The sequence below is a fragment of the Brassica napus genome, chromosome A8 (assembly GCF_020379485.1).
Source record: "Brassica napus cultivar Da-Ae chromosome A8, Da-Ae, whole genome shotgun sequence".
Lineage (NCBI taxonomy): Eukaryota > Viridiplantae > Streptophyta > Magnoliopsida > Brassicales > Brassicaceae > Brassica > Brassica napus.
In genome coordinates, this window is record NC_063441.1 from 19,629,080 (window position 1) to 19,651,633 (window position 22,554).

Sequence of the window (22,554 nt, forward strand, 5' to 3'; positions counted from 1 at the left end):
AACAGATCTAGACGTAGCTAACGACACAGAAAAAATAACAACAATATGGAATTGATAAAGCCTGTTAAAATCAATATAAAATACTTGTTATTTTTTTGTTCTTTTTTAGGATGACCCGCTAAAAAAAAATCAATATAAAATACTTGTTATTTTTTTGCTTCGTAACACTACTTATTTTCCAAATTTTACTATTACAACAAAATTAAAATATCATATAAGAAAACTGATAATTTAAATTAAAAAAAAAATAGTAACGTAATGTGACTAATTTATATGGGCCTTTTTGTAATTTGATAATAATTGGTGTTTCGCGGTGAAGCGGTTAGCGCACACACACACGTTCTTCATATTTATACCCCCTATGGGAAGACGCTTCTCGATAACAAACACTCACCACATTCTCTCTCACTTGGCTCACAAACAAAGAACAAAGAGAAAACCTTTAGACGCTTCAGAGATCAAAAGATGAACATAGCTCACACCATCTTCGGCGTCTTCGGTAACCCATTCCCTTCAATCTCTCTTCTCTCTCTTTCTTCCATCTTTCTCCGTGAGAAAGCACTGACACTATTCTATCTCTGCTTTTACAGGAAACGCAACTGCTCTGTTTCTCTTCTTGGCTCCTTCGTACGTCTCCATCCTCACTCTCTCTCTTTCTTTCTTCCTGTTTCAGCTCGTGAACCGAGTTTAGATTCTCTCAGTTTCTTGGTCTAACTAGTACTACTACATCTAAAATGATATAAACCAAGAAAGACTCATGGTTGTTCTGTTCTGCTCTGTTCTTCAGGATAACATTCAAGAGAATCATCAAGAACAAATCTACTGAACAGTTCTCTGGCATCCCTTACCCTATGACTCTCCTCAACTGTCTCCTCTCCGCCTGGTTAACACCACTCTTTAATCTTAACGTCTCTTTAACTCCCACTCTCACATCGCTTTAACAACTCTGTTTCTGTGCTTCCTCTGTTTTTTTCCTCTGTTTTTTTCCTCTGTTTTTCAGGTACGGACTACCCTTTGTGTCAAAAGACAACACGCTCGTGAGCACAATCAACGGAACAGGAGCAGCGATAGAAACCATCTACGTCCTGATCTTCCTTTTCTACGCACCGAGGAAAGAGAAAGCTAAGATCTTTGCTATCTTCGCCGCCGTCTTGGCCGTGTTCGCAACGGTGGCTCTAGTCTCTCTCTTTGCCCTCCATGGTAACGGTAGAAAACTCTTCTGTGGTATCGCAGCCACCGTTTTCTCCATCATCATGTACGCTTCTCCACTCTCTATCATGGTAAGACAAAACAAAAAGAATCAATCTTTTCAAATTTTTGTTGGATTGTTTCTAAGTTTTGATGGAAACAGAGGTTGGTGGTAAAGACGAAGAGTGTAGAGTACATGCCATTCTTTTTGTCTCTCTTTGTGTTCCTCTGTGGTACTTCTTGGTTCATCTATGGTCTCATCGGTCGTGACCCTTTTGTTGCAGTAAGTTAAAACAAACTTCATCTCTTATTCTTTGGGAGGCAAAAACTGAAAGATGTTACTAAACGGTGTCGTTTTTGTGTTGTGAAGATCCCAAATGGGTTTGGATGTGCTTTGGGGACAGTGCAGTTGATTCTCTACTTCATCTACTGTGGAAACAAAGGCGAGAAATCAACAGATGATGCTGAGAAGGATGAGAAGAAGACGGTGGAGATGAAAGATGAGGAGAAGAAGAAACAAAATGTGGTTAATGGAAAGAAGCAAGAGCAGCAAGTTTAAGATCTTTGAATGATTGTTTAACTCTTCTTCATTAGAGTAATGCTTTTGTGTTTTAGATGTGATGTAAAAAAGAAAAAAACTATGCTGAAAAATGTAAGATTCCTACTGATAAGTGATTAACGAGTGATTGAAGTAAGATAATGCCTTTTGTGACTTTAATATCCTCCAGGGCTTAAAACTGATCATCCCAATAACAAGAGATTGAATGAAACCTGTGTCCTATGATCATATCCCTAATCTCTTGTAATTATAATACTTGGAGATGTGTTACAATAAGCCAAGATTAAAGTAGTAACAAAGAGAAACTCCACCTCATAAATATGTTTAAGTAGTAACAAAGAGTTCTTAGTTCTCATGAAACATCGCACCAACACATTCGAAAGGATATTTCAAGACAACATAATATTGAAGTTTTTCCTCATAGAGGAAATGCCAAAGCCAAGGCTAACTTTCTCTCCTGCCCTAGTGAATCATATGCCATCCTTAGAGTGCAGAGGCTATTATTGTTAGGTAGATTAAATATTAAGAAATAAACAAAAAGGTTCTATGGTGTAGTGGTTAGCACTCTGGACTTTGAATCCAGCGACCTGGGTTCGAATCCCGGTAGGACCTTCTCCTTTTAATTTTTAGATTATCTTAAGCCCATTTCACATACATATTGAATGCCCAACTAAAGGCCCATTTGTCTACATCTTCCTCGATCAGTACTATTTTGTAATAAGAAACTACCTTCAGTAATAAGCAAGGGTAATAAGTAGTAACAAAGAGTTCTTACAAAAGATCCTTCAAGACAACGTAAAGAAACCAACTCAAGAGCAATTTTAGCGTTTGGCATCTAATCTCCTCAAACATATTATGCATCTATATACAAACATTACCCATTCCTCTCTCTTTCAGTGAGCAGAGTGAGGAACCGCGCGATGAGCCTGAAGGATACAAGCACAGTGCACAGACGTCAAGTTCAAACACCCGCTCATCACAAGCGAATGTCTTCCCGAACACGTGTGAAGAGCAGGAAACGTATCGCAGACCGCTTGAACAGCTGAAGGTGTAAGTGCAGTGCATTGGCTGATGTTGAGACTCCTCAGCCCTTCTTCGTCGAATTTGCTCTTCTTAGCTGATGATTTCCATTGCCCCCCTGGTTTGTTCTTCACCCCGCTTTGAGCTAGCGAGTACATGGCTCTGTCCGTTATGTTTCTGCAGTAGTATAGCCCCAGTGATCTCAAGTGGACGCACCAATCAGCTAAAGCTACCACACTCTCATCTGCCCAAAAGTATTACATGACACAAGGCGAGTTAGAAGAGGGTCTTTACAAAATTATCAAAAATCATTAAAACTATTAAAAATATATAAACTAACCATATGAACAAAAATTGTTTATATGTATAAATGTTTTATATTTGATATATATTTATATTTCAATTATGTATCATATTTACTAAATTTACTTTTAAATTTCAATATAAAAAATAATGAACCAGATTATTAAACCAATCCGGTCAAACCATATCGAACCGTGATCCAATAATTATTCGTTTTTGAGTAATGTGGTTTTACCTGTAATGAGAACACAACCACACAAGTCCAGGGTCCTGAGATCAGGACAGCCATAAGCTAAACTCATAACCCCATCATCACTAATCTTCTCACACCACCCCAAGTTTAGTGACTGCATCTGATTGCAGTTGTTCCCAATAGCCTGCACCACACACTAATCAGCACCACTCAATCACAAGCAAATAATCAGGTTGAGAGATAGGCAAAATCAACCTCCAAGGTGTAATCAGAAACAGCGTTGACACATCCACAAAGATTCAGAACCTTCAGGTTTCTGCAGAACGTGGTCAGATACGCAATAGCTTTGTCGCTGAATGAAGTGCAGCCGCTAAGGTTGAGTTTAGTGAGGTTGGGGCAGCCATGAGCAAGTGCGTAGAGGGAACGGTCAGTGAGTTTCAAGCTTTTGCTGAGATCAAGCTCTTGTAGCTCATGGCAGTGATTTGCTATGGCCTCCACCGCATTGTCCTCTAGTTGGGGTTTGTCTTGGCGCAGTATTAAAGTTTGCAGCTTTACAAACTTGGGAGCAAGAGAAAGAACCAAGCTGTTCATGTTGTTATTGCACCTGACAAAACAAAAGAAATAAAACAAATCTGAGATTTAGACAAAAATCAATCTGGAAACACTCCAAGTGACAAGAACAAAGCTTCTAAAGGTTCAAAGACACAAGAGATTTCAACTTTACACAAACCAGACAGCAGATCAACATAACCCACAAGATGAAATGTTCCTCAAAAAACAAAAAAAAACAACTACAAAAGATCTGGACTTTACTCAAACCAGACACTAACCCACAAAACCACAAGATGAAATGTTCCTCAAAAACAAAAAAAAAAACTACAAAAGATCTGAACTTTACACAAACCCACTAAACCACAAAATGAAACTAACACAGAGAACATGTCACTGTGCCTTAAAACACCAACACCAACACAGAGGACAGATGATTGTGTCTTAACAAAAAAAAAAGGGTTTAGAGAAAGAAAGAGAGAGAGAGAATATTACCAAGAGAGACGGAGACGAGTGAGACCAAGAGAGATGGCATCTCTCCAACCACAGCAAACACCAGAAGCAGCAATGACATTCCGATCATCAACAAGGGAGAGGATTCTCATGAGAAGCTCAACAGGGATGTCTTTCCACTCTTTGATCGAGACTCCTTCCATCTTCATCATCATCATCTGAAAACACTGGTCTAGCTCCATGGATGTTTCTCCTACTACCATCACCATCTCTTTTTAAAAGTGAAGCGGTTTCTTGATCCTATCACCACCAAAAGGATGAGAGAGAGAATTAAAGATTAGCATGTTCACCGATTCAAGACCTCGAAAGTCGAAATTAAAGTAAATAGCACTGTGTGTATATATATATTTAGAAAAAATACAAAACTTTTGTTTCTCAGAGAAACAGAGTAATAAAGTTCATACCTTTGAATTAGTTTCTTCGTCTCTGTTTCTGGGTTTTTTGAATTTTAATTAAAATGTGTTTTTTTTGTTCTTTCTTTTGGAGTGAATATAGAAGAAGCAAAGCTGCCAAATATACCAGAAGATAGATAACACGAGAAGGAAGAAACCAAACCAAAACAAAATGAATAAGGAAACGTGTGGGAAAGGATTCGTGACGCGTAGGCTGCCATGTGTAATATGCTGAGTGGCAGATACGTATAGATTGGGCAATGTTTGTTATTAATTTCGTTGTTTATAGGCCACTGAAAATGCTTTGATAGTAGGAAGAGAGAGAATAATCGTGGAGAGAGAGAAGTAGAGAGAGAGAGCAGATCTGGTTTCGGGTCCGGCGTACGGCCGGCGCGTGAGCGTCCGTGCCGTCGCCGGAGTCCATTTTCTTTTGGTTAAAAACGTTCCCCGGCTTCTTTTTTTTCACCTCCTCTTCCTGTTCGTTTTGTCGGAGCTCTGTCCAGTTCCCATCTGGTGTGGTCAACTCGGGGAGCGACCAGACACACGCGGTGGCGTGGTGGCTGGAGTAACGACGCGACTGGGTGAAGGGTGAGGTGGGGTGTTGTCGGGTTGTCAGGTTAGGGTTTCCCGGGAGGTGGAGGCTTCTTCAGATCCACCGTCGCCGGTCTAGTTTCCGGGAGGCGGAGGCTTCGTTAGCTCCGCTTTCGCCGGCTTCAGTTTCCGGGGGGTGAAGGTGTTCTTTGCCTTGCGCCGCCGGCTTTTAGTCCCCTAGGGTTGTTAAGGTTTTTTGTTTTTTATCTTTGGTTTTTGCGGTTTCGGTTTGGTCTTGTTGGAGGAGTTCTCGTCGGAAGACGATCGAAGCTATCCGATGTTGAAGGTTTGGTTGTGCCGGCGAAGCTTTCTTCCCAGTTCCGGTGACGAAAGGAGGCGGATGAGATCTCGGTTTACCGATTGACTCTCTCCACTATTGGGAACTCGCGGTTTGGAAGCGTTTGCGGCGATGAGGTTTGGAAGCCAGTGAGTGATGGTTCTGCCGGTGGATCGCTGGGTTGATCACCGGTGTTGGCTGGAAGCGGGGGCACGCCGTGAGCGAACGGAGGCGCCGTTTTTAGTTTTCTCTAGGGTTTCGTTTGGTGGGTTTTGGGCCTTTTTTTTTTTTTTTTTTTTTTGTAATTCTGGGCTTGGCCCATTAAGTTATAAAATCAACTATTGAGGGAAAAAAAAAAAGAAAATGCTTTGATAGTATTGGAAAAGTTTTTTTTTTCACACGAATAAAGTCAAGAATATTTATTTGTTTATAAGATTGAAGAAAATGAAATACTAATAATTTTTTTTCAGTAATAAGGGAATTATTCTTCTTTTATCAAAAAGGTAATTATTCTTTTGAGTAATAAAAGTAGAAGAACAAAAAAAAAAGAGTTGATAGGAGCGGATGTGTGTTAAAATCGAAGCCGCAACGAAGGAGATCCACTCATGTCTCAATATCATGTTATGAGCTAACTTCCAAAGAAGCATCTGGTTTTTCATTACTTTTTTTTTTAACACGTATGCAATGTTACAAATTAACAAAAATATTTTGATGTATATTTGAGTATTCGTATACTAAAAAGAAAACTGCCATGGTAGCCACATGTGAGGCTACGGTTAACGCATGTCACGATATTCAAAACTGGCCACTGTTCACTTGTTCAGGATAACTTATTCTACCACCATAATACATAGTCTTATTATGTATATATGTCTAAGTAATAGATAGCATGTTTATACAATAACCATACAATGATATTGATTGACGTATCGAAAAGAAAATCACTTATCATGTAATCATAATAGCTTTACTACGAAGATGTCAATATGTCATTTAGATAGGTGGGCACGTTTTTCCTTTCATGAAAATGTGCATATACTGGTGAGAGCATCCTCATGCATGGGAAAGACATTTTGAGATTTCCAACTCACCTCAAATTACATTCAGGTCAGCCGGTGTAGCTAAATCTTCAGACCATGTAATTTTATTTAACGACGGAAATAGCATTCTCAAGGCTCGTAATGCTGGTTATGAGAATATAAATATATAATCTGCGATCAGAAGTCTATATTACATCATGCATAAAAATGAGTACCATCGATCAACTTCAAGATTCAGATTTGAAAACCAGGAGGATAATCTTGAGGTCGTTTCTCTACTAATTCCTTTAAACCAAGTTCTTGTTCCTCTAGATTCTTCGGCTTAACATCATATACATCGCTAAATAACTCTGTCAATGGTGGTTTATCCCACTTCTCCGCCGCCTGAATCGCTTGTAGAATCTACAAACACACACAAAACACACTAAATATCTTTAATCTTAACACCAAGAATGTAGCGGTTTTCATATGAATCTTTACCTGTTTTCTTGCGTTAGATCTTATCTTGGATTCATCTTCCTCGCTCCACCATCCATTATCCTCGACCCATTTCCTGAATCTATTCACAGGGTTTCTAGACATTTTCCAGTATTGGATCTCATCGGCCGCCCTGTACTTAGTTGAATCATCTGATGTTGAATGATGCCCTACTCTATATGTCATTGCCTAAAAAACAGCAAAATTATCATCTCACCTAACGTTATTGAAGAAGTTGTTTCACACTTTGTAAGAATTACCTAATTATAAGTTGGCCTATTGGCTAAATTCTTAAATTGTTTATGTATAAGAGGTTATAGGTTCAAAAAAAATATTTTATCTAGTTATTTAAAAACATTATTTTATCTAGTTATGGTTTAGTAGATGTCTAATTTCGGGCTTTGTACAGGCATACCAGAATCTGCTAGTTATTAAAAAAATCATTTTCTGGTTATGGTTTTAACCTCGATGAGCACTGGTCTTTGTTCTTTTACAGCCATCTCTCTTGCTGAGCGTACCGCACTGTAAACCGCTAGCGCGTCGTTACCGTCCACTCGGATGCTTCTGATTCCGTAAGCTTGACCTTTCACAACGATTCCGTCACCTGCAAGCAACCACACAAGCTCACTAAAAAAAACAGAGGATTTGTTTGGTTTTAGTGTATCAGAGGAAGTTCGTTAGTTTCATACTCCTGAACTGTTCTGAGATATGAGTGCTGATAGCCCAACCGTTGTTCCGACATATAAACACCACCGGAGCTTCCAACACCGCCGCAAAATTCAATCCGGCATGAAAATCTCCCTATCCACAAATAATCATACAAAACTAAAAAAAAAATACTCTTAAATAGCAATAGATCATGCTTTTATAAATTTTTTTCTTAAAATAACTAAAAATAAGAATATAAATATTTCATATTTGAGTATTTCAGTTTAGAGTTCATGATTAGGGTTTATGCATGGTTTAATATTTTGGGGAATAAATGTATGATTAAAGTTTAAGAGTTAGAATAATTTTTATTTTTTTAACAAATCTGTTATTTAGAAATTTTATTACCAAGGGCTACTAGTTCTGTGATAAACTTTATGGTGTAATTTTGAAGATCTGCCATAAAAACTATATAAATTTTAGTTCTTGAAAATGTTTTTGAGTGTGTGTAATCGAAAACAACCTCGCTTGTGCCGCCATCTCCGATGAATGTTACTGCACAAGCGTTCTTCTTCTCCATCTTCAGAGAGTAACCAACTCCAGCAGCTTGAGGAAGCTGTGTTCTGTATTAAAAAAATAGTCAGCAAAGTCCATACAAAACAATAATCAAAGATTGACTTCTTACGCGATGGGAGAGGAGACAGTGAAGTGGTTGTGTCGGTTAGAGCCGTAATGTACAGGCATTTGTCTGCCTTTGCCACGATCAGCTTTGTTACCAAAGCACTGGTTCGCAAACTCTTGCAGCGTGAAGCCGCGCCATAGAAGCACTCCAGGCTCTCGGTACTGAGGTAAAACGACGTCATCTGGACTGAGAGCAGCGGCAGAAGCGATGTTAATGGCTTCTTCTCCTACGGCAGTGATGAAGAAGGAGATTCTTCCTTGACGTTGAGCTTCGTAGAAGATGTGGTCCATCACTTGAAGCGTCGCCATGTGTTCATACATTCTAACCGCGAGTTTCTCGCTCACCTTAGAAAATAAATTATCGGTTAGCATTAAACCAAACCAAACCGACTCTGATTATGTAGATTCTCAAGAACTGTACCGGAATATAATCGCTGTTGGAGATGATTCTTCCGTCTTCGTCAAGAACTCGATAACAAGGAACTCTTAGAGATGATGATTCAGGGATGAATTTCATCTCAGATGTGTAACCGACTTTGCCTCCCGGAAAATTTAATTCCTATAAGTTTTCAAAATACGGGTTAGATAGCTAAAACTTGCAAATAACAAAAACTATTGAGGCAAATGTGTGAAGTTTGAAAAGAACAAGGGGTCATAGTGGAAAATAGTGTCAGCACTGTGAGTCTAAAGACATCAGCAATGGTGATACTCGAGACACAAATTCTTAGAAATAGTAGTTATGATTATTTAATTATTTTTTTGGATTAAAAAAAAAACTAACTCAGTAAATCGAATCACACAAAAACAAAGACAAAGTGCAGCCTACATAATTTTATAATATATTTTTTCTTAAGAATTTGTGCTAAGGATCATTGTTGCAGATGGTCTGACTAATTTATTTGAGTGAAATTAACTAAATGATCCAGATTGTGACCCACACAGTACTAAGATTGGTATTCAACTATTCATACGTGTGACTTGTCGTCCTCTTCTTGTTGTGTATGACTTTCTTATGTACGAAACTACAAATCTTTGATACTAATAAATATAAAGTTTCAGTTAGAATGGAAACTATTTTCACCTAGAATTGGTTTTAATTTAGTTTTTTTTTATAGTAATGAATCAAGAACCTAACCGGATTAAGCACCTTTAAACCGAGTTCTATGTACGTACTAAATCCGAAGAAAACTAACAAGGCTCCTTGAGAACTAATTATATCCTTGATAAATTTATTTGTACAACTGAAATAATCTTTATCATACTTTTGTTTTTATGAACTGGATCCAAAGTTTTTAATTATGTATAATCATGCACATGAAACCTATATATAGTATAAACATTTTAACGTGACATATACCTGAGGGTCTTCCTCATCACTTTGCTGAACCAAATCAAGTTGTTTCTCCACTGCCGTAGACTCGTGACGTAGGCTCGTGAAGGAATCCAAACACACTGATTTCGAAGATAACTGAGAGTTTGTAAAAGCGGGACGAGGAGAGTAATCACGTTTGATGAGAATCCCCGACAAATTCAGATTATGTCTCAAGCTAAAAACAATGTTTCTTGATCTAGAAAACCAGATCGCCATGTCTCTGCAAAGAGGACAAGAAGAAGAGGAGAAGAAAATGATGAAGAGTAATAGAAGAAAGACGAAAGAGATTGCGTCTTTAACGATGTTTGAGTGCAAAGTTTACCATAGAGAATATGTTTGAGTGCAACGGGTTACAAGGACGACATGTGCATGTATTTTCCTGTCGGGCTTGACATGTCATCCGTATCCATCTCCAACTGTATAATAACGTTAAAGTTATTATACCATCCTAGCTTTTGGGACTAGTTTCTTCAATAAAAATAAACTAAAATAATTTATTATACCTACATAGCAAATCATTTTAATATCTTTCCAACAACCAAACCAGACTGTACTGTGCTTTTTTAATTGCGCTTGATCTTTTATCCCACTATATAGATTTGTATACTCATCTACTTGCGTGACATTTGTGTCTTTTCTTTGAATTTGTCATGACGTCTGTGAATTTAAAACCTTTTCTAAAGAAAATAAAAATGTTTTATATTGATACCACGTGAAAGTATTTCCATTTTTGAAATTAGTTGAAGGTTACACAACAATCACCTAACACGACTTAAACTATTTTCCAGAAAGGTGAAGATATGGTTGTTTCTCAAATTATGATTCATTGATGGGTAACATCTAACCTAACCAATAAAGCTTTCTTGAACGCGAATTAATTCTATGGCTTGGCCTAGACTATCCCCCATCACTAGTAGGAAGTGGCCTATCAGAATCAGATTAACGTAAGTGAATATTCAAATTCGTTTGCTCCGAGTCGTGGAGTAAATTTGTTCTTATTGTAGTTACAAGAGTACAATGGAGTTTGATTAGGTAGCGTAGGATCCATAGACGTGTTTCTAGGTGATACTAGATCGCCTCCATTGTCTTGCGGTTAAATCTCTTGAAGTCTAATTCGTTTGTAACAAACTTGATGTTTGGATAATGAAAGTTGAAGTTGAGCCAAAAAAAAAAAACAGAGGCAACTAATCTCGATCGGATTGTTGTTATGAGTAAACATATCATAGACGATCTTACTTACCCTAATGGCTAGTCAGTTACATAAACAGTAAGTCTCCCATCCATATAAAGCTCAGATTTGATTTGTTGTTATTTTTGTTTGTCGGCATCCATAGTTCCATCCAACTGACCGCAACTGATGGAGTTTTTTCCACATTGTCCAAGACACATGTCTAGGCACTCCACATTGGCACTCTTTGTCCGACTTTGCTTCACCTTTTATCGCAAGCAACGCGATTAACAACATCGTGATCCACGCCTTACTCATCTTTCCTTCATTTTGATTTGTTTTATTATTCTGTGTTCATATCTAAGATTGATTAAGACGTATCTATATTTATACATCGCGTGTCCTAAATTACCAAAAAAAAAACATAATAGTGGTACAAGTTTTAAAGAATTTAGTAATAATATCTCGTCTCTTTTTTCCCCCACTACAGTACGTAATTAAGTATAGAGAGATTCCTACGAGATTTGTAAGGAATAAACTAGTGAACCACACATTTTCCTTTGTCTTAGACTAATTGTTAGTTTGTTACAAATGGCAACGCTCTTAGAAAGACATTATCAATCATTGTAAGTATTGTGATACTGTACTTATCATTTTTTCATGTAAGTAATGTTAAAGGGATTTACTTTTTTTTCCCCTCGTGATTGTTATATACTTGTTGAACTAATTTTACGTGAGTTAAATGCATGTGATACGTGTATAAGAAGTGTGGTTAACCAAAACTGATGGAAAGATGACTAGTTATGCGGCGCGTTAGAGAAAGTTTCATGGACGAAATGGAAACTTTTGGGTTTTGATATAAAAAAATGCAAGGATAAAAGCAATAGCTGATTGTCTTTCCTTTGGAGTGTAAGTTTTCACAAGCGACTAAAACCAAGTTTCCCTTCTTATTAGCTACAGAACTTTTGTGTGGATTGTATTTTTTTTTAATCAAATTTTATCCTGTGTGATTTGTATTAAACTCGATTAGATAATGCGTTTTATCCGTTCATATGTTCAAAATTCACTGTTCTCGCAAGAAAATTCAATTTAGAAATTAGAAATTTTATTAAACTCGATCATTACATTCGACCTTAAAACTAATGAAAAAGAATAAGCAAAGATTCTTTTATTTTCTGTCACCGGCTGTTAGTTTAGCACATTCAGACAAAAAAAAAAAAGCCAAACAAAACTCAAACTTAGCATCTTACCAGAACAAAGAAGTCGCAGTTGATTTTATGTACGGCTAAGGCTGCTGATGATGACGACCTGATACAAACATTTCACAGAAAAGAAGTTTCGATCTTTTTCTACGAGAATTTGTTTTCATCGTCTTGATCGTGAGACCCGCACAAAATCTTCGCTCGGTCTCTATCATCTGTTCTCAAGTTCAGAGTCCACACACAGGTTAATCTTCTTCATTAGATTACTTTCTTTTGAAGGTTCCACTTACATTTCGTGTTCTGGTTTGTGAATTGTTATAGTTCTGTTTGGGAACTAAAGAAGTTGTGAAATGATGTCTCAACCTGTTTGTATTCGTATAGAGAGCTCGAAACTTTAGGATTTTGATTGAAAGAGCAATCTCGCAAATGGCAAATAACAAACAAGTCTCAGAGAGGATTCATGTTCTCTTCTTCCCCTTTATGGCTCATGGCCACATGATTCCAGTTCTAGACATGGTCAAGCTTTTCTCGAGCAGAGGAGCCAAATCAACCATTCTCACCACACCAAGCAACTCCAAGATTCTGGAGAAAACCATTGAAGCATTCAAGAATCACAACACTGATCTAGAAATCGGGATCAAGATCTTTGATTTCCCTTGTGTAGATCTGGGATTACCTCAAGGGTGCGACAACGTTGACTTTATCAGCTCGTACAAAAAACCTGGGGCGGGTGACTTGTTGTTAAAGCTTTTTCTCTCTACCAAGTATATGAAACAGCAACTGGAGAGTTTTATCGAAACAACCAAACCGAGTTGTCTTGTGGCCGATATGTTCTTCCCTTGGTCTACCGAATCCGCAGAGAAGTTTGGTGTCCCAAGACTTGTGTTCCACGGAACATCCTTCTTTTCCTTGTGTTGTTTTTATAACATGAATACTCATAAGCCACATGAGAAAGTCGCTACGAGTTCTACACCTTTCGTAATCCCTGGTCTCCCAGGGGGCATAGTAATGACAGCAGAGCAAGCCAATGTCGCCGCCGACGATGAAACTCCAATGGGAAAGATTATGAAAGAGATTGGAGAATCAGAGTCAACTAGCTTCGGTGTTTTGGTGAATAGCTTTTACGAGTTGGAATCGGCTTATGCTGATTTTTACTCTAAGAATGTGGCTAAAAGAGCTTGGCACATTGGTCCGCTTTCGCTGTGCAATAGAAGAGGACAAAAGACGAACAACATTCATGAGGAGGAGGAATGCCTCAAATGGCTAGAGTCTAAGACACCTGGTTCTGTAATTTACGTTTCGTTTGGCAGCGGAAATAACTTCACCAACGAGCAGATGCTTGAGATCGCTGCCGGTCTTGAAGGCTCTGGACAAAGTTTCGTCTGGGTGGTTGGTAAAAATAATGAAAACCAAGGCAATGAAATTCATCTTTACTCATTATGCATATTCATCCCTACGGGCGGGTGAGTTTACACTAAAACTATTTTTATATTAAAATATAATATTTTATAAATCATTTAAAATTTTACTTTATATTGAAAATAGTAAATATATTATTTTTTTATTATAATGATTTGTATTTTTCTATTTTATTTTTATTTCAATTTGATATAGTTGAAGAAAATCTAAAGTAAAAATAACTAATATTTTTTTTTTATTTCTAAGAGTATCATATTTTAATATTATTACATTTACTAATTTTTTCACAGTAATAAATTAATACACCAACCTCCAAGATAAATCAATGTAGTCCAAACAGTGTATTTCAAGATAAATTAATACACCACTAATTTTAATATTTATAGTTGATCACAGTAATAAATTATTAGATTTAAATGTGAAGTGGTAGATTGCACTGTTTGATGCTTGCCTTCTATCCTTCTTGAAATATGTTTTGATAGCAAGATTGCCCTTCTCATTCCACGTGCATTTTTTTTGGACTACATTGATTCAAATTTATAATGTGTTTAAATAATCAGTAACTATTGAATATAGATTAAAAATGTTTATATTTGGAATTTATATACCGTGTAACACGCATATATCGCAGCCACCTACGAAGCGAACAATTGTTTTTAAAATCACAATTATTAAAATATATGTATAAACTTTACAATAAATAATACATATATGAATCGAAAGATAGTGGTGAAATATATTTTTCTTAATTTTTTTTAAAATATAGATATATATATATATATTAATATTTACTAATGAGTATATATTTATATTTATTTATATATAAGTTTTTAATTTTGTGAGAGATAGTTGGATAAGGACTCACAGTCATAGAATTTTGGTGCGAAATTTTGTTGCTCAAATCTCATGGATGGGCGAGCTGTCCGAGAAAAAGGTTAGTAGTTTAATTGAATGGTAATTATAGGACCAAGTAGTACGAAAACATCTTGTTATTATATTTCATTTTTAAGCACGAAATTATTGACAAATATGCCTTTTACAAAAAAAAAAAAAATTATAGACAAATATGTGGTTAATAATTTAACATTGCTCGGCTCAGTCCATAAAAAAAGTAGGTGTATACCTTTAGTTTTATTCCGTATTCCTAAAGGCCGGCCACGCTTACGTGTCACCGTGTTGCCACTTGATGACTCTTATATTGGAAGACGAATATTTTGTTATAGTTAAGCAGAATAATGATGCAAAAGCATGACATATATGATTTAATAATGGTAATGCAACTGTACAATTGATAAATCCATTTATGTGTATGTATAACGAATGCAGGAAGAAGATCGAGCAATTAACTTGCTGGCTTGAAAAAAATTTTCTTATAAAAACATGCCGTCTCCTCGGGGAAATATTTAATTTAGCTTTGACCTACTGAGAGCTAAACTTCGGACATGTGCATCGGGAGCTTTTAGCAGTTTCTTAAGGGGAGGGGGGAAGACCACAAAAACATAAAAATCGGTAACCAAAAGCGCCAGTTAAGGATCAATGTTTGAGTGATCCTTGTTTCTTTTCTGTTAAAAAGTAATGACAGATCATGAAAGCTGGATCGTTGTTGTTTGCTTTTTCTCCTTTACGTGTTGTGTCTTTAAGGATGATCACTATCATCATGAGACCAATTATTTTATTGGAATAATTTTCGTTCATTCTTTAAAAAGAAAATGTGAGTTCACATTCTTTTTAAAGAAAATGTAATTTTCGTTCATTTGCGTTCATTCTTTAAAAAGAAAATGTTTGTACTTCATGTTGGGATCTTGTCTGAGAGAAGAAAAAGCTACAGAGAATGTAAGATCTGACATATGAACTGTTTCTACACAAGTTCTGCCTCAGTAACACAGAGATCAATCATTATACAATCTGATTATTCATGCATAAAAGAATCAAATTTATGGCCTTTCAGGATCCGAGAATGACTACTAAGTACTAACCTAGGAAGGTTTTAGTTTATTTGTTACCACTGGTTAGCCGATGTTTCCCGGTACTTCTCATCATCATTGCCCTGAGGCAACTGCTTCGGTTAGTAACTTTTGCCCGGTTACTTAACAGTCTCTCGGATATTCTATCTTTAGCGGTTGTTTTCTTACGCCGTGCCAAGGAAAAGGTTTGCTTCTTGTTTTTCCTTTCAGCAAAAACTCTATTGAACTCCTCGTCGATAAATTGAGGCTAAAGCAGCATCACGCAGAACTGAAAACTTATGTTCCTTAACCTTAGCATGCTTTGCTCGCTTTGCTATTTTCTTCAACTCTTCTCTGTCTTTCTCCCTGATATTCTTCAGAGCTTGTTTCGCTTTTTGCCTAGCTAACTGATTGGGATCAGAATCTGAAACTGTTCCATCCATAGGCGTGTCATCCTCCTGGCTGATCCTTGTAGTTGAGGAGGAGGTTTGGTTTTGACTCTCTTCTAACGAAGATTCCTTGATTATGGGGTTTTCTTCATCATCCCGAGGTACAATGGGTCCATGAAACGGGCAGGCTCGTAGGTCTCTTCTCTGGCAAAGACCACCTTTCTTCAGAGGAGCATGGCATGGAGGTATCTCTGTTCTCTCTTCTCTATAGACACTTGCCTGAAGATTCAGTGCTGCTATTTTATCTGCTGGAATTACAGCGTCTTGATCCACCCTGCCCCAGTGGCTCTCGACCTCTATGCCTCGGTGGTTAGCTCGAAGCCTCGAATTAACTTCCGTAGTTGAGTCCCAATTACTCAGCTGTGATCCCCAATTCATCACAGGCGCTTCAGAAATTAGCTTATCCCTAAGAGGGTCACCACTTCTTCTAACCTGGACGCCTTGTTGGAGAGATTCTAGTGTAGACCTATTTGCTTCACTTGATGAACCCTCACCGTTTTGAACTCTCGGCAAAGGAGCCACCTTTTTTACTGGATCAGATCCAACCTTACCATCATCTTCCTCCCAGATATCTTCTTCATCTTCTTCTTTCTCCCAAAGTCAATCATTCTCGAGATTGTAAAACCAGCTTGCTCACATTTCTTCTCAGTTGCTAATATGCTATTCCTAATATCAATCAACTCTTTCAACATGGAATCTCTGGTGTTATCACTTACATCAACCCTGATGAGAAGTGAGATCCCATCTTGAACCGAGACCAAATGCTTTTTCATCAGAAGCTTGCCCTGTTCCCTCAACACATCATTAAGTAATATTCTATCGTTTCACCGGCGATCCGGAACGGCGGAGAAGGTAAGTTTTAGTTGTCGAAGAGAAGAAAAACAAAACGACGTTCCCAGTGTTTGGAGATACGATTTTGTACATTTATTGGGCCAATCAATGGGCTTTATACAAAGCTCGAAAAACTCAACTCTTTTTGTCGCCAATTTTGAGTAGTACGTAGAATTCAAGCTGACATGACAAAATGATTGGCCAAGAATATTTCATCTGACGTGGCACCTCTTAGAAGCTCCAAAAATAGCTTCTTTTATATAGTAGGATTCATTCCTATAACAAAATCAGTAAATAGATATAGTACGTTATAATTAAATATAACGTACTATATCTTTTTTTTTTTTGAGTTTCAAAAAAAAAAAAGGTATAGTATGTTATATTTAATTTTATCGGCAAATGTCGAAATGCCTTAAAAATCATGAAACTGAGTTGGTGTTGACATGGTTGGGACAGGTGAAAAAGAAGAGTGGTTGCCTGAAGGATATGAGGAAAGGATGAAAGGGAAAGGGCTGATAATACGCGGATGGGCCCCACAAGTGCTTATACTTGATCACAAAGCAGTTGGAGGGTTTTTGACGCATTGCGGATGGAACTCGGCTATAGAAGGCATTGCTGCGGGGCTGCCAATGGTGACGTGGCCCAAAGGAGCAGAACAGTTCTACAACGAGAAGCTACTGACAAAAGTGTTGGGAATAGGAGTGAATGTAGGAGCTACAGAGTTGGTGAAAAAAGGAAGGTTGATTAGTAGAGAAGAAGTAGACAAGGCTGTAAGGGAAGTGATGATGTCTGGAGAAGAGGCAGAGGAAAGGCGGATACGAGCTAAGAAACTAGGCGAGATGGCCAAAGTCGCTGTTGGGGAAGGAGGGTCTTCTTATGGTGATTTGAACAGGCTCATGGAAGAGCTTAACAGTAGAAAGTAGAAGGAAGACAAAACATGCTTTATTTATTATGTTGTGTGATAATCTTCGTCATTTGATTACTTTCTTTTGAAGTTTCCACTTAGACTTTGTGATCTTGTTTGTGAAATTGTGATAGTTCTGATCCCAGAGTGATGAGAATTATGGTGTTTGATCTTTACTTGTTCTGTTTGGGAACTAAGAAGTTGTGTAATGATGTCTCAACCTGTTTGTATTCGTATAGAAATCTCGAAACTTTAGGATTTTGATTGAAAGATCAACCTCGCAAATGGCAAATAACGCGGCTGCTTGTGCTGAGAGAGCTACAAACGAGATGCTGATTGGTCCTGATTGGGCTATCAACATTGAATTGTGTGACATTATCAACTTGGATCCTAGGTAACATCGTTTGATGTGTTCTTACTCTCAGAAACAAACTTAAAGTTCTTCATCATCATTTGTTGACCTTGTTTTGTTTATGTAGTCAAGCAAAAGAAGCAGTGAAGGTGCATTGTTTCTTGTTATACATATTGAGTTTATGGTGCATTGTTTCTTGTTATATATATACTCTTATCTTCATCAACATGTTGTGGTTTCCTAAAGATAGAACACTCAACCACAGACTTAGCTGGTTACAGTATGTATTTGACACAGGCTATCGAATGGATGAAGAGGAACGTGATTCCAAGATTTTGCAAATCCAGTTTTCAAGAAACCCAGGTCCAAGACCAGGGCAACGTGGAGGAAGGAGGTGATGAGTTGAGCATACTTTTAAGGCAAATCAACCAAAATTGTAACTTATTGTTTTCTCTAGAGCCTAATATTCAGATCCTTAGTAGCACTCTCACTTAAAAACTATAGAGATGTATGGATAGACACAAAAGTCCAGGAGTTGAGTTTATTGGAATCTAAACTTAGACACTGTAAATAAGTACTGATGGTCGAAGAATATCTCAATGCATACATGTTTTCATTATTGTCTTGATACTTTGGTTTTTAACTGTTTAGGTGGACAAAAGAGGTGAGAAGATATACAGAAATGATATTATTTTTTCATTGAAAAAAAAGACTTGAACGTGATTGTGACAAGGGCTTGAGTAATAGATATCAGCGACCAGCTGCAACGTGCATGCTTGCTACATTCTTGATGCTGTCATAGCCAGTGCTACTTGTATCTCCTTGCTCTGATAAGATTCCAACGCCGACCAAGTTCTCAGTCACCTCCCCCGGATACTGATCCGACCACTGATGTTTGGCTTTTGTGACTGTCAAGCCCTCAAGCTTCGCAGCTACTTCCTTCATCAGTGGCCTTTCCTCTCCCGTCACTCTTGTACACTCCATAGCAACTCTGACAGCTTCCTCTATCTCCCTCCAATTATTCTCGTTGATTACTTTCTCATCTATAACCTCGTGCAACCTGTTCTCTTTCATGGCAGAAGCAATGTAATTCACCAGATGTTTTGACTGTTGTGGCCTTTCAAAGCACAATGCCTTTTGGCCAGTGAGAAGTTCCATGACAACTACCCCAAAGCTATAAACATCACTCTTTTCGTTTAGCAGTCCTGTATGGTAATATTCTGGGTCTAAGTAGCCTATAGTACCTTGCACCATTGTTGTGAGCTGCTCTTTATCCATCGGTATAAGTCTTGAAGCACCAAAGTCAGCTACCTTTGCAGTTAAGTTCTCATCCAGGAGAATGTTAGCAGTCTTGACGTCTCGGTGGATGATTGGAATAGAAGCAGAAGAGTGCAGATATGCCAGAGTTCCAGCAATTTCCACTGCTATTCTCAGGCGTTGTTCCCATGTTAGAGAAGGACCAAACAAGGAACCATGCAAGTGATCGAAAAGGGTGCCGCTGTTAATAAACTCATAGACAAGCAAGGGAACTTCTGTCTCCAGACAACATCCTAGGAGCTTGACCACGTTCCTGTGGTTGATTTGTGAAAGTACTAGCACTTCGTTGATGAACTGCTCTACTTGGCTGTTGTCTCCAAGCCGAGCCTTCTTTATAGCAACTATGGAGTTGTCTGGTAATATCCCTTTGTAGACAGTTCCTTGTCCTCCCTGGCCTAGGATTCTGCTCTCATCGTAACCATTGGTTGATGTCTTCATGCCTTCTTCAGTAAAGATTTTCACATTAGCATTTGGTGTCCCTGGTCCTGAGAGTCTCTGTACTAACATGCCGCCACCATTTTGTTGGAAGAATTTTTGTCGGAGCTCAGCTGTCTTCCGGCGCTTCATTCTCTGTTGTACACAGGTAATGAGAAGCAGGATGGACAAGAATCCAATGGTTGTTCCTGATCACATCACACATAGATGATTAGATCTTGGTAATAAGTGAGTGGAGCTATAAGAAGAGAGGGAAGCTTACCAAGAAGAATGGTAATAGTAGTATAAAAACGCCTAGAACTCTATTGGTGATTGTCATTAAATGCATGTTTAAAGTTACCGGTTCAAATTCTTGTGTACACATTTTTGAATTTTTTTCCAAAAGTAATAGTTCCTGGGTTAAAAGATTTTATATGCTTGAAGGTCTAAAAATATTCAGGCTCGGCCCTGTCCTAACTATAAACATCACAGACACACAGAGATGATTACATCTGAGAAACATAAAATGGTGAGGGAAGCTTACCAAGAAGAATAGTAGCCCATCCAAAGTCTTTACGCTTGCAAATCATAGTGGTTGTATCTAAGCGGTAACCAGATTGGCACTTACAATCGAAGCCTCCAACCTTGTTTCTACAGGTGCTGGGATCCGAACAGTTATGTTTGTGGATAGTACTAGTACACTCATTGATGTCTGGCACAAGGAAAAAGAGCATAAGTTGCCAAAACGAGATGTATCACGAAAGCAATTTACTCTCGAAAGAAGAAGATAAAAGCAATTTGAAGTGTACCTTGGCAACCATGTTCATTTGAAAGGTAAGGATTGCCTTCAAAACCTTCTAAACATTTGCAGTTATACCCTTTTCCACGAGTAGAATCGAAACATATGCTGTTATTCATACTGCATATGCTTCTGCTTCCAACTTGCTCGCATGGCTGGTTTCCAATAGACCAGTCCAGTACCAGAGGGAACTCAGTTACATTCCGCAGATTCATAAGATCCCCCAAACCATCGAAGTGGAAAGTACCATTTTCGGCAAGAAAGGCATATGTGCAAGGACTAAAGTCATACACAGAAGTCATGTTCTGCAAACGAGATGGGCTAGTTTCGAATGAATAGCTATCAAACGGGACAGAGACGTCTGTCTTGCAGCAACCTGCACCATTACAGTCTCCATTTACCGTCGATGGAGAGTTACATGTTGACACGCATCCAGTTGAGTAATTTTGCCTTCCAAAAGTGCTGAGAAGTGCTAAAGCGTTACAGCCTACTACATTGAACTTGTTTTTGTGGGAGAGAGATAAATTAGCCAGCGTGTAAGTGTAGTAAAGATTAGGACCAAAAGTTCCTAGGCTGTCGTAGCAAGCGTAGGAAATATTGTTCATGACGCGTAGCTCCCCGCTGTGAGAAATGTTGATGACTTCAAAGTTGCTTCCAAATAATAGCTTCTCTTTCTCGTTACAGGTGAGTTTGAAACTACGGTCGTCGGCATAGTAACAACCTTGAGAAATGCCAAAAGGGTACTCAATTGTGACGCGGCCACAACTAGTTTGGCAGTCCTTGCGAAGCTGCCCATTGACCGGCTGCGTATGTGCAAGGTAGAAGAAAACAGCCACCAAGATCAGATTCTGCACTTTCATCTTCTCCCTCTCTCTTTTTCTTTTTCTGTAAATGTGTTTCTCTTCCTCCAAACTCCAGTCTTGACTTGTTTTCATTGAACCAAGCTCTAGTGCTTTATTTAACTATAGACTAAGTCAATGTACCAACTCGTTTAGCATCCTAACGTCTTTGTTTCTGTCATTTAGTTTTGTAGGACACAAAGACCAAGACGTTGGTGATTACCAGAAATATTCATATGTATGGCTCCTGATTACAACACGTTCTCTATTAAAGCATGTCCATGGGTAAGAGACCTACCAAAATATCTCATAGGGATTATTATCTACATACATTTTACTCCAGCCCAAGTTATGGACAATGTTCCATCTGCTATTATCAGTAATGAGGGTGCTACACCCTCAGGAAATGATCCAACAATCATGACCCCTCACTCAACCAAGTTTATCCAAGAGCATGGTAATATGGAAAGTGATTTCCATATTAATGAGCAAATGGATGAATATGGAAGTGTGTCAAGAGGGGGTAGGCTGCTCAAGCGTACACAAAGGTACCAAGAGATGGAATGGCATACCGTTCGTGGACGAGGAAACCGAGGTCGTAAGGGTCGAGGTTCCTAATCAAGCGCACAAGAAACCTTTTAAGTTTGGTTAAACTAAAGAGTTGTTCTAACTCATTGGGTTTCTATAGCTCTTTCAATGCTTACTTTATGTACTAAACTTTTTCAAACTATGTGACTTAACAAATCACATCTTGTACTTTGTTTTTTAATTGAAAACCTTTTTACAAAAAAAAAAAAATTATTATCTACATACTTTGCTAAAAACTAGCATTGGGATTGCTCTTATACTATAATACGTTACAAGTTAATAACCTCTAAATTTACTATCTTATACCAATTACAAATTTATAATGAAGGAGATGCTCCGATCCTAGATCTCCATGATGTCTTTATGTATTTTCAGGTGATTAAAGAGCTTTTAACTTTATGATAATTATAAAAATAGTGTTCATACCATAACATTTAACATGGTATCATAATTCTTAAATTCTAACTCTAGTAGACTGAAGTTGCATAATTGACCTTATGAGTCAAGACGACCTTATCTTTATTCC

General features: G+C 37.9%; 5 protein-coding genes, 1 non-coding gene and 1 pseudogene across 8 annotated transcripts; 3 read left to right on the forward strand and 4 right to left on the reverse strand.

Moving 5' to 3' along the window:
* The first annotated feature begins 307 nt into the window (after positions 1-307).
* Positions 308-1,883, forward strand: LOC106425885 (bidirectional sugar transporter SWEET1). The gene is made up of 6 exons (XM_013866605.3): positions 308-499; positions 591-627; positions 788-883; positions 1,001-1,280; positions 1,352-1,471; positions 1,559-1,883. Exons 1-6 carry the CDS (start codon positions 466-468, stop codon positions 1,745-1,747), a joined length of 756 nt encoding a protein of 251 aa, XP_013722059.1. The 5' UTR covers positions 308-465; the 3' UTR covers positions 1,748-1,883.
* Positions 1,884-2,287: 404 nt separating this feature from the next.
* Positions 2,288-2,359, forward strand: TRNAQ-UUG. The gene has a single exon. It is a non-coding gene; the product is annotated as a tRNA-Gln (tRNA).
* A 123-nt stretch (positions 2,360-2,482) lies between these two features.
* Positions 2,483-4,958, reverse strand: LOC106425880 (F-box protein SKP2A). The gene is made up of 5 exons (XM_048738066.1): positions 4,730-4,958; positions 4,308-4,565; positions 3,519-3,867; positions 3,306-3,447; positions 2,483-3,011 (listed from the first exon to the last, which is right to left on the reverse strand). The coding sequence occupies exons 2-5, from the start codon at positions 4,532-4,534 to the stop codon at positions 2,641-2,643; spliced, it is 1,089 nt and encodes a 362-aa protein (XP_048594023.1). The 5' UTR covers positions 4,535-4,565; positions 4,730-4,958; the 3' UTR covers positions 2,483-2,640.
* Positions 4,959-6,767: 1,809 nt separating this feature from the next.
* Positions 6,768-10,376, reverse strand: LOC106425878 (2-oxoisovalerate dehydrogenase subunit alpha 1, mitochondrial). The gene is made up of 9 exons (XM_013866600.3): positions 10,126-10,376; positions 9,789-10,023; positions 8,853-8,990; positions 8,436-8,776; positions 8,274-8,373; positions 7,792-7,903; positions 7,567-7,706; positions 7,106-7,291; positions 6,768-7,027 (listed from the first exon to the last, which is right to left on the reverse strand). The coding sequence occupies exons 2-9, from the start codon at positions 10,017-10,019 to the stop codon at positions 6,860-6,862; spliced, it is 1,416 nt and encodes a 471-aa protein (XP_013722054.2). The 5' UTR covers positions 10,020-10,023; positions 10,126-10,376; the 3' UTR covers positions 6,768-6,859.
* Positions 10,377-12,211: 1,835 nt separating this feature from the next.
* On the forward strand, positions 12,212-17,951 carry LOC106425877 (UDP-glycosyltransferase 73B5). 3 transcript variants are annotated; one of them, XM_013866599.3, is made up of 3 exons: positions 12,212-12,417; positions 12,555-13,566; positions 17,272-17,951. In XM_013866599.3, the coding sequence occupies exons 2-3, from the start codon at positions 12,600-12,602 to the stop codon at positions 17,736-17,738; spliced, it is 1,434 nt and encodes a 477-aa protein (XP_013722053.2). In that variant the 5' UTR covers positions 12,212-12,417; positions 12,555-12,599; the 3' UTR covers positions 17,739-17,951. The 3 variants fall into 3 exon arrangements, with proteins under 3 accessions (XP_013722053.2, XP_048594022.1, XP_013722052.2); XM_048738065.1 differs by having other exon boundaries at positions 12,216-12,417; positions 12,495-13,587; XM_013866598.3 differs by having other exon boundaries at positions 12,216-12,417; positions 12,555-13,587.
* LOC125577416 lies at positions 14,499-16,908 on the reverse strand (annotated as a pseudogene).
* A 712-nt stretch (positions 17,952-18,663) lies between the features above and the next one.
* Positions 18,664-21,604, reverse strand: LOC106392581 (wall-associated receptor kinase 1-like). The gene is made up of 3 exons (XM_048738064.1): positions 20,612-21,604; positions 20,347-20,514; positions 18,664-20,011 (listed from the first exon to the last, which is right to left on the reverse strand). Exons 1-3 carry the CDS (start codon positions 21,534-21,536, stop codon positions 18,822-18,824), a joined length of 2,283 nt encoding a protein of 760 aa, XP_048594021.1. The 5' UTR covers positions 21,537-21,604; the 3' UTR covers positions 18,664-18,821.
* Between the last annotated feature and the right edge of the window lie 950 nt (positions 21,605-22,554).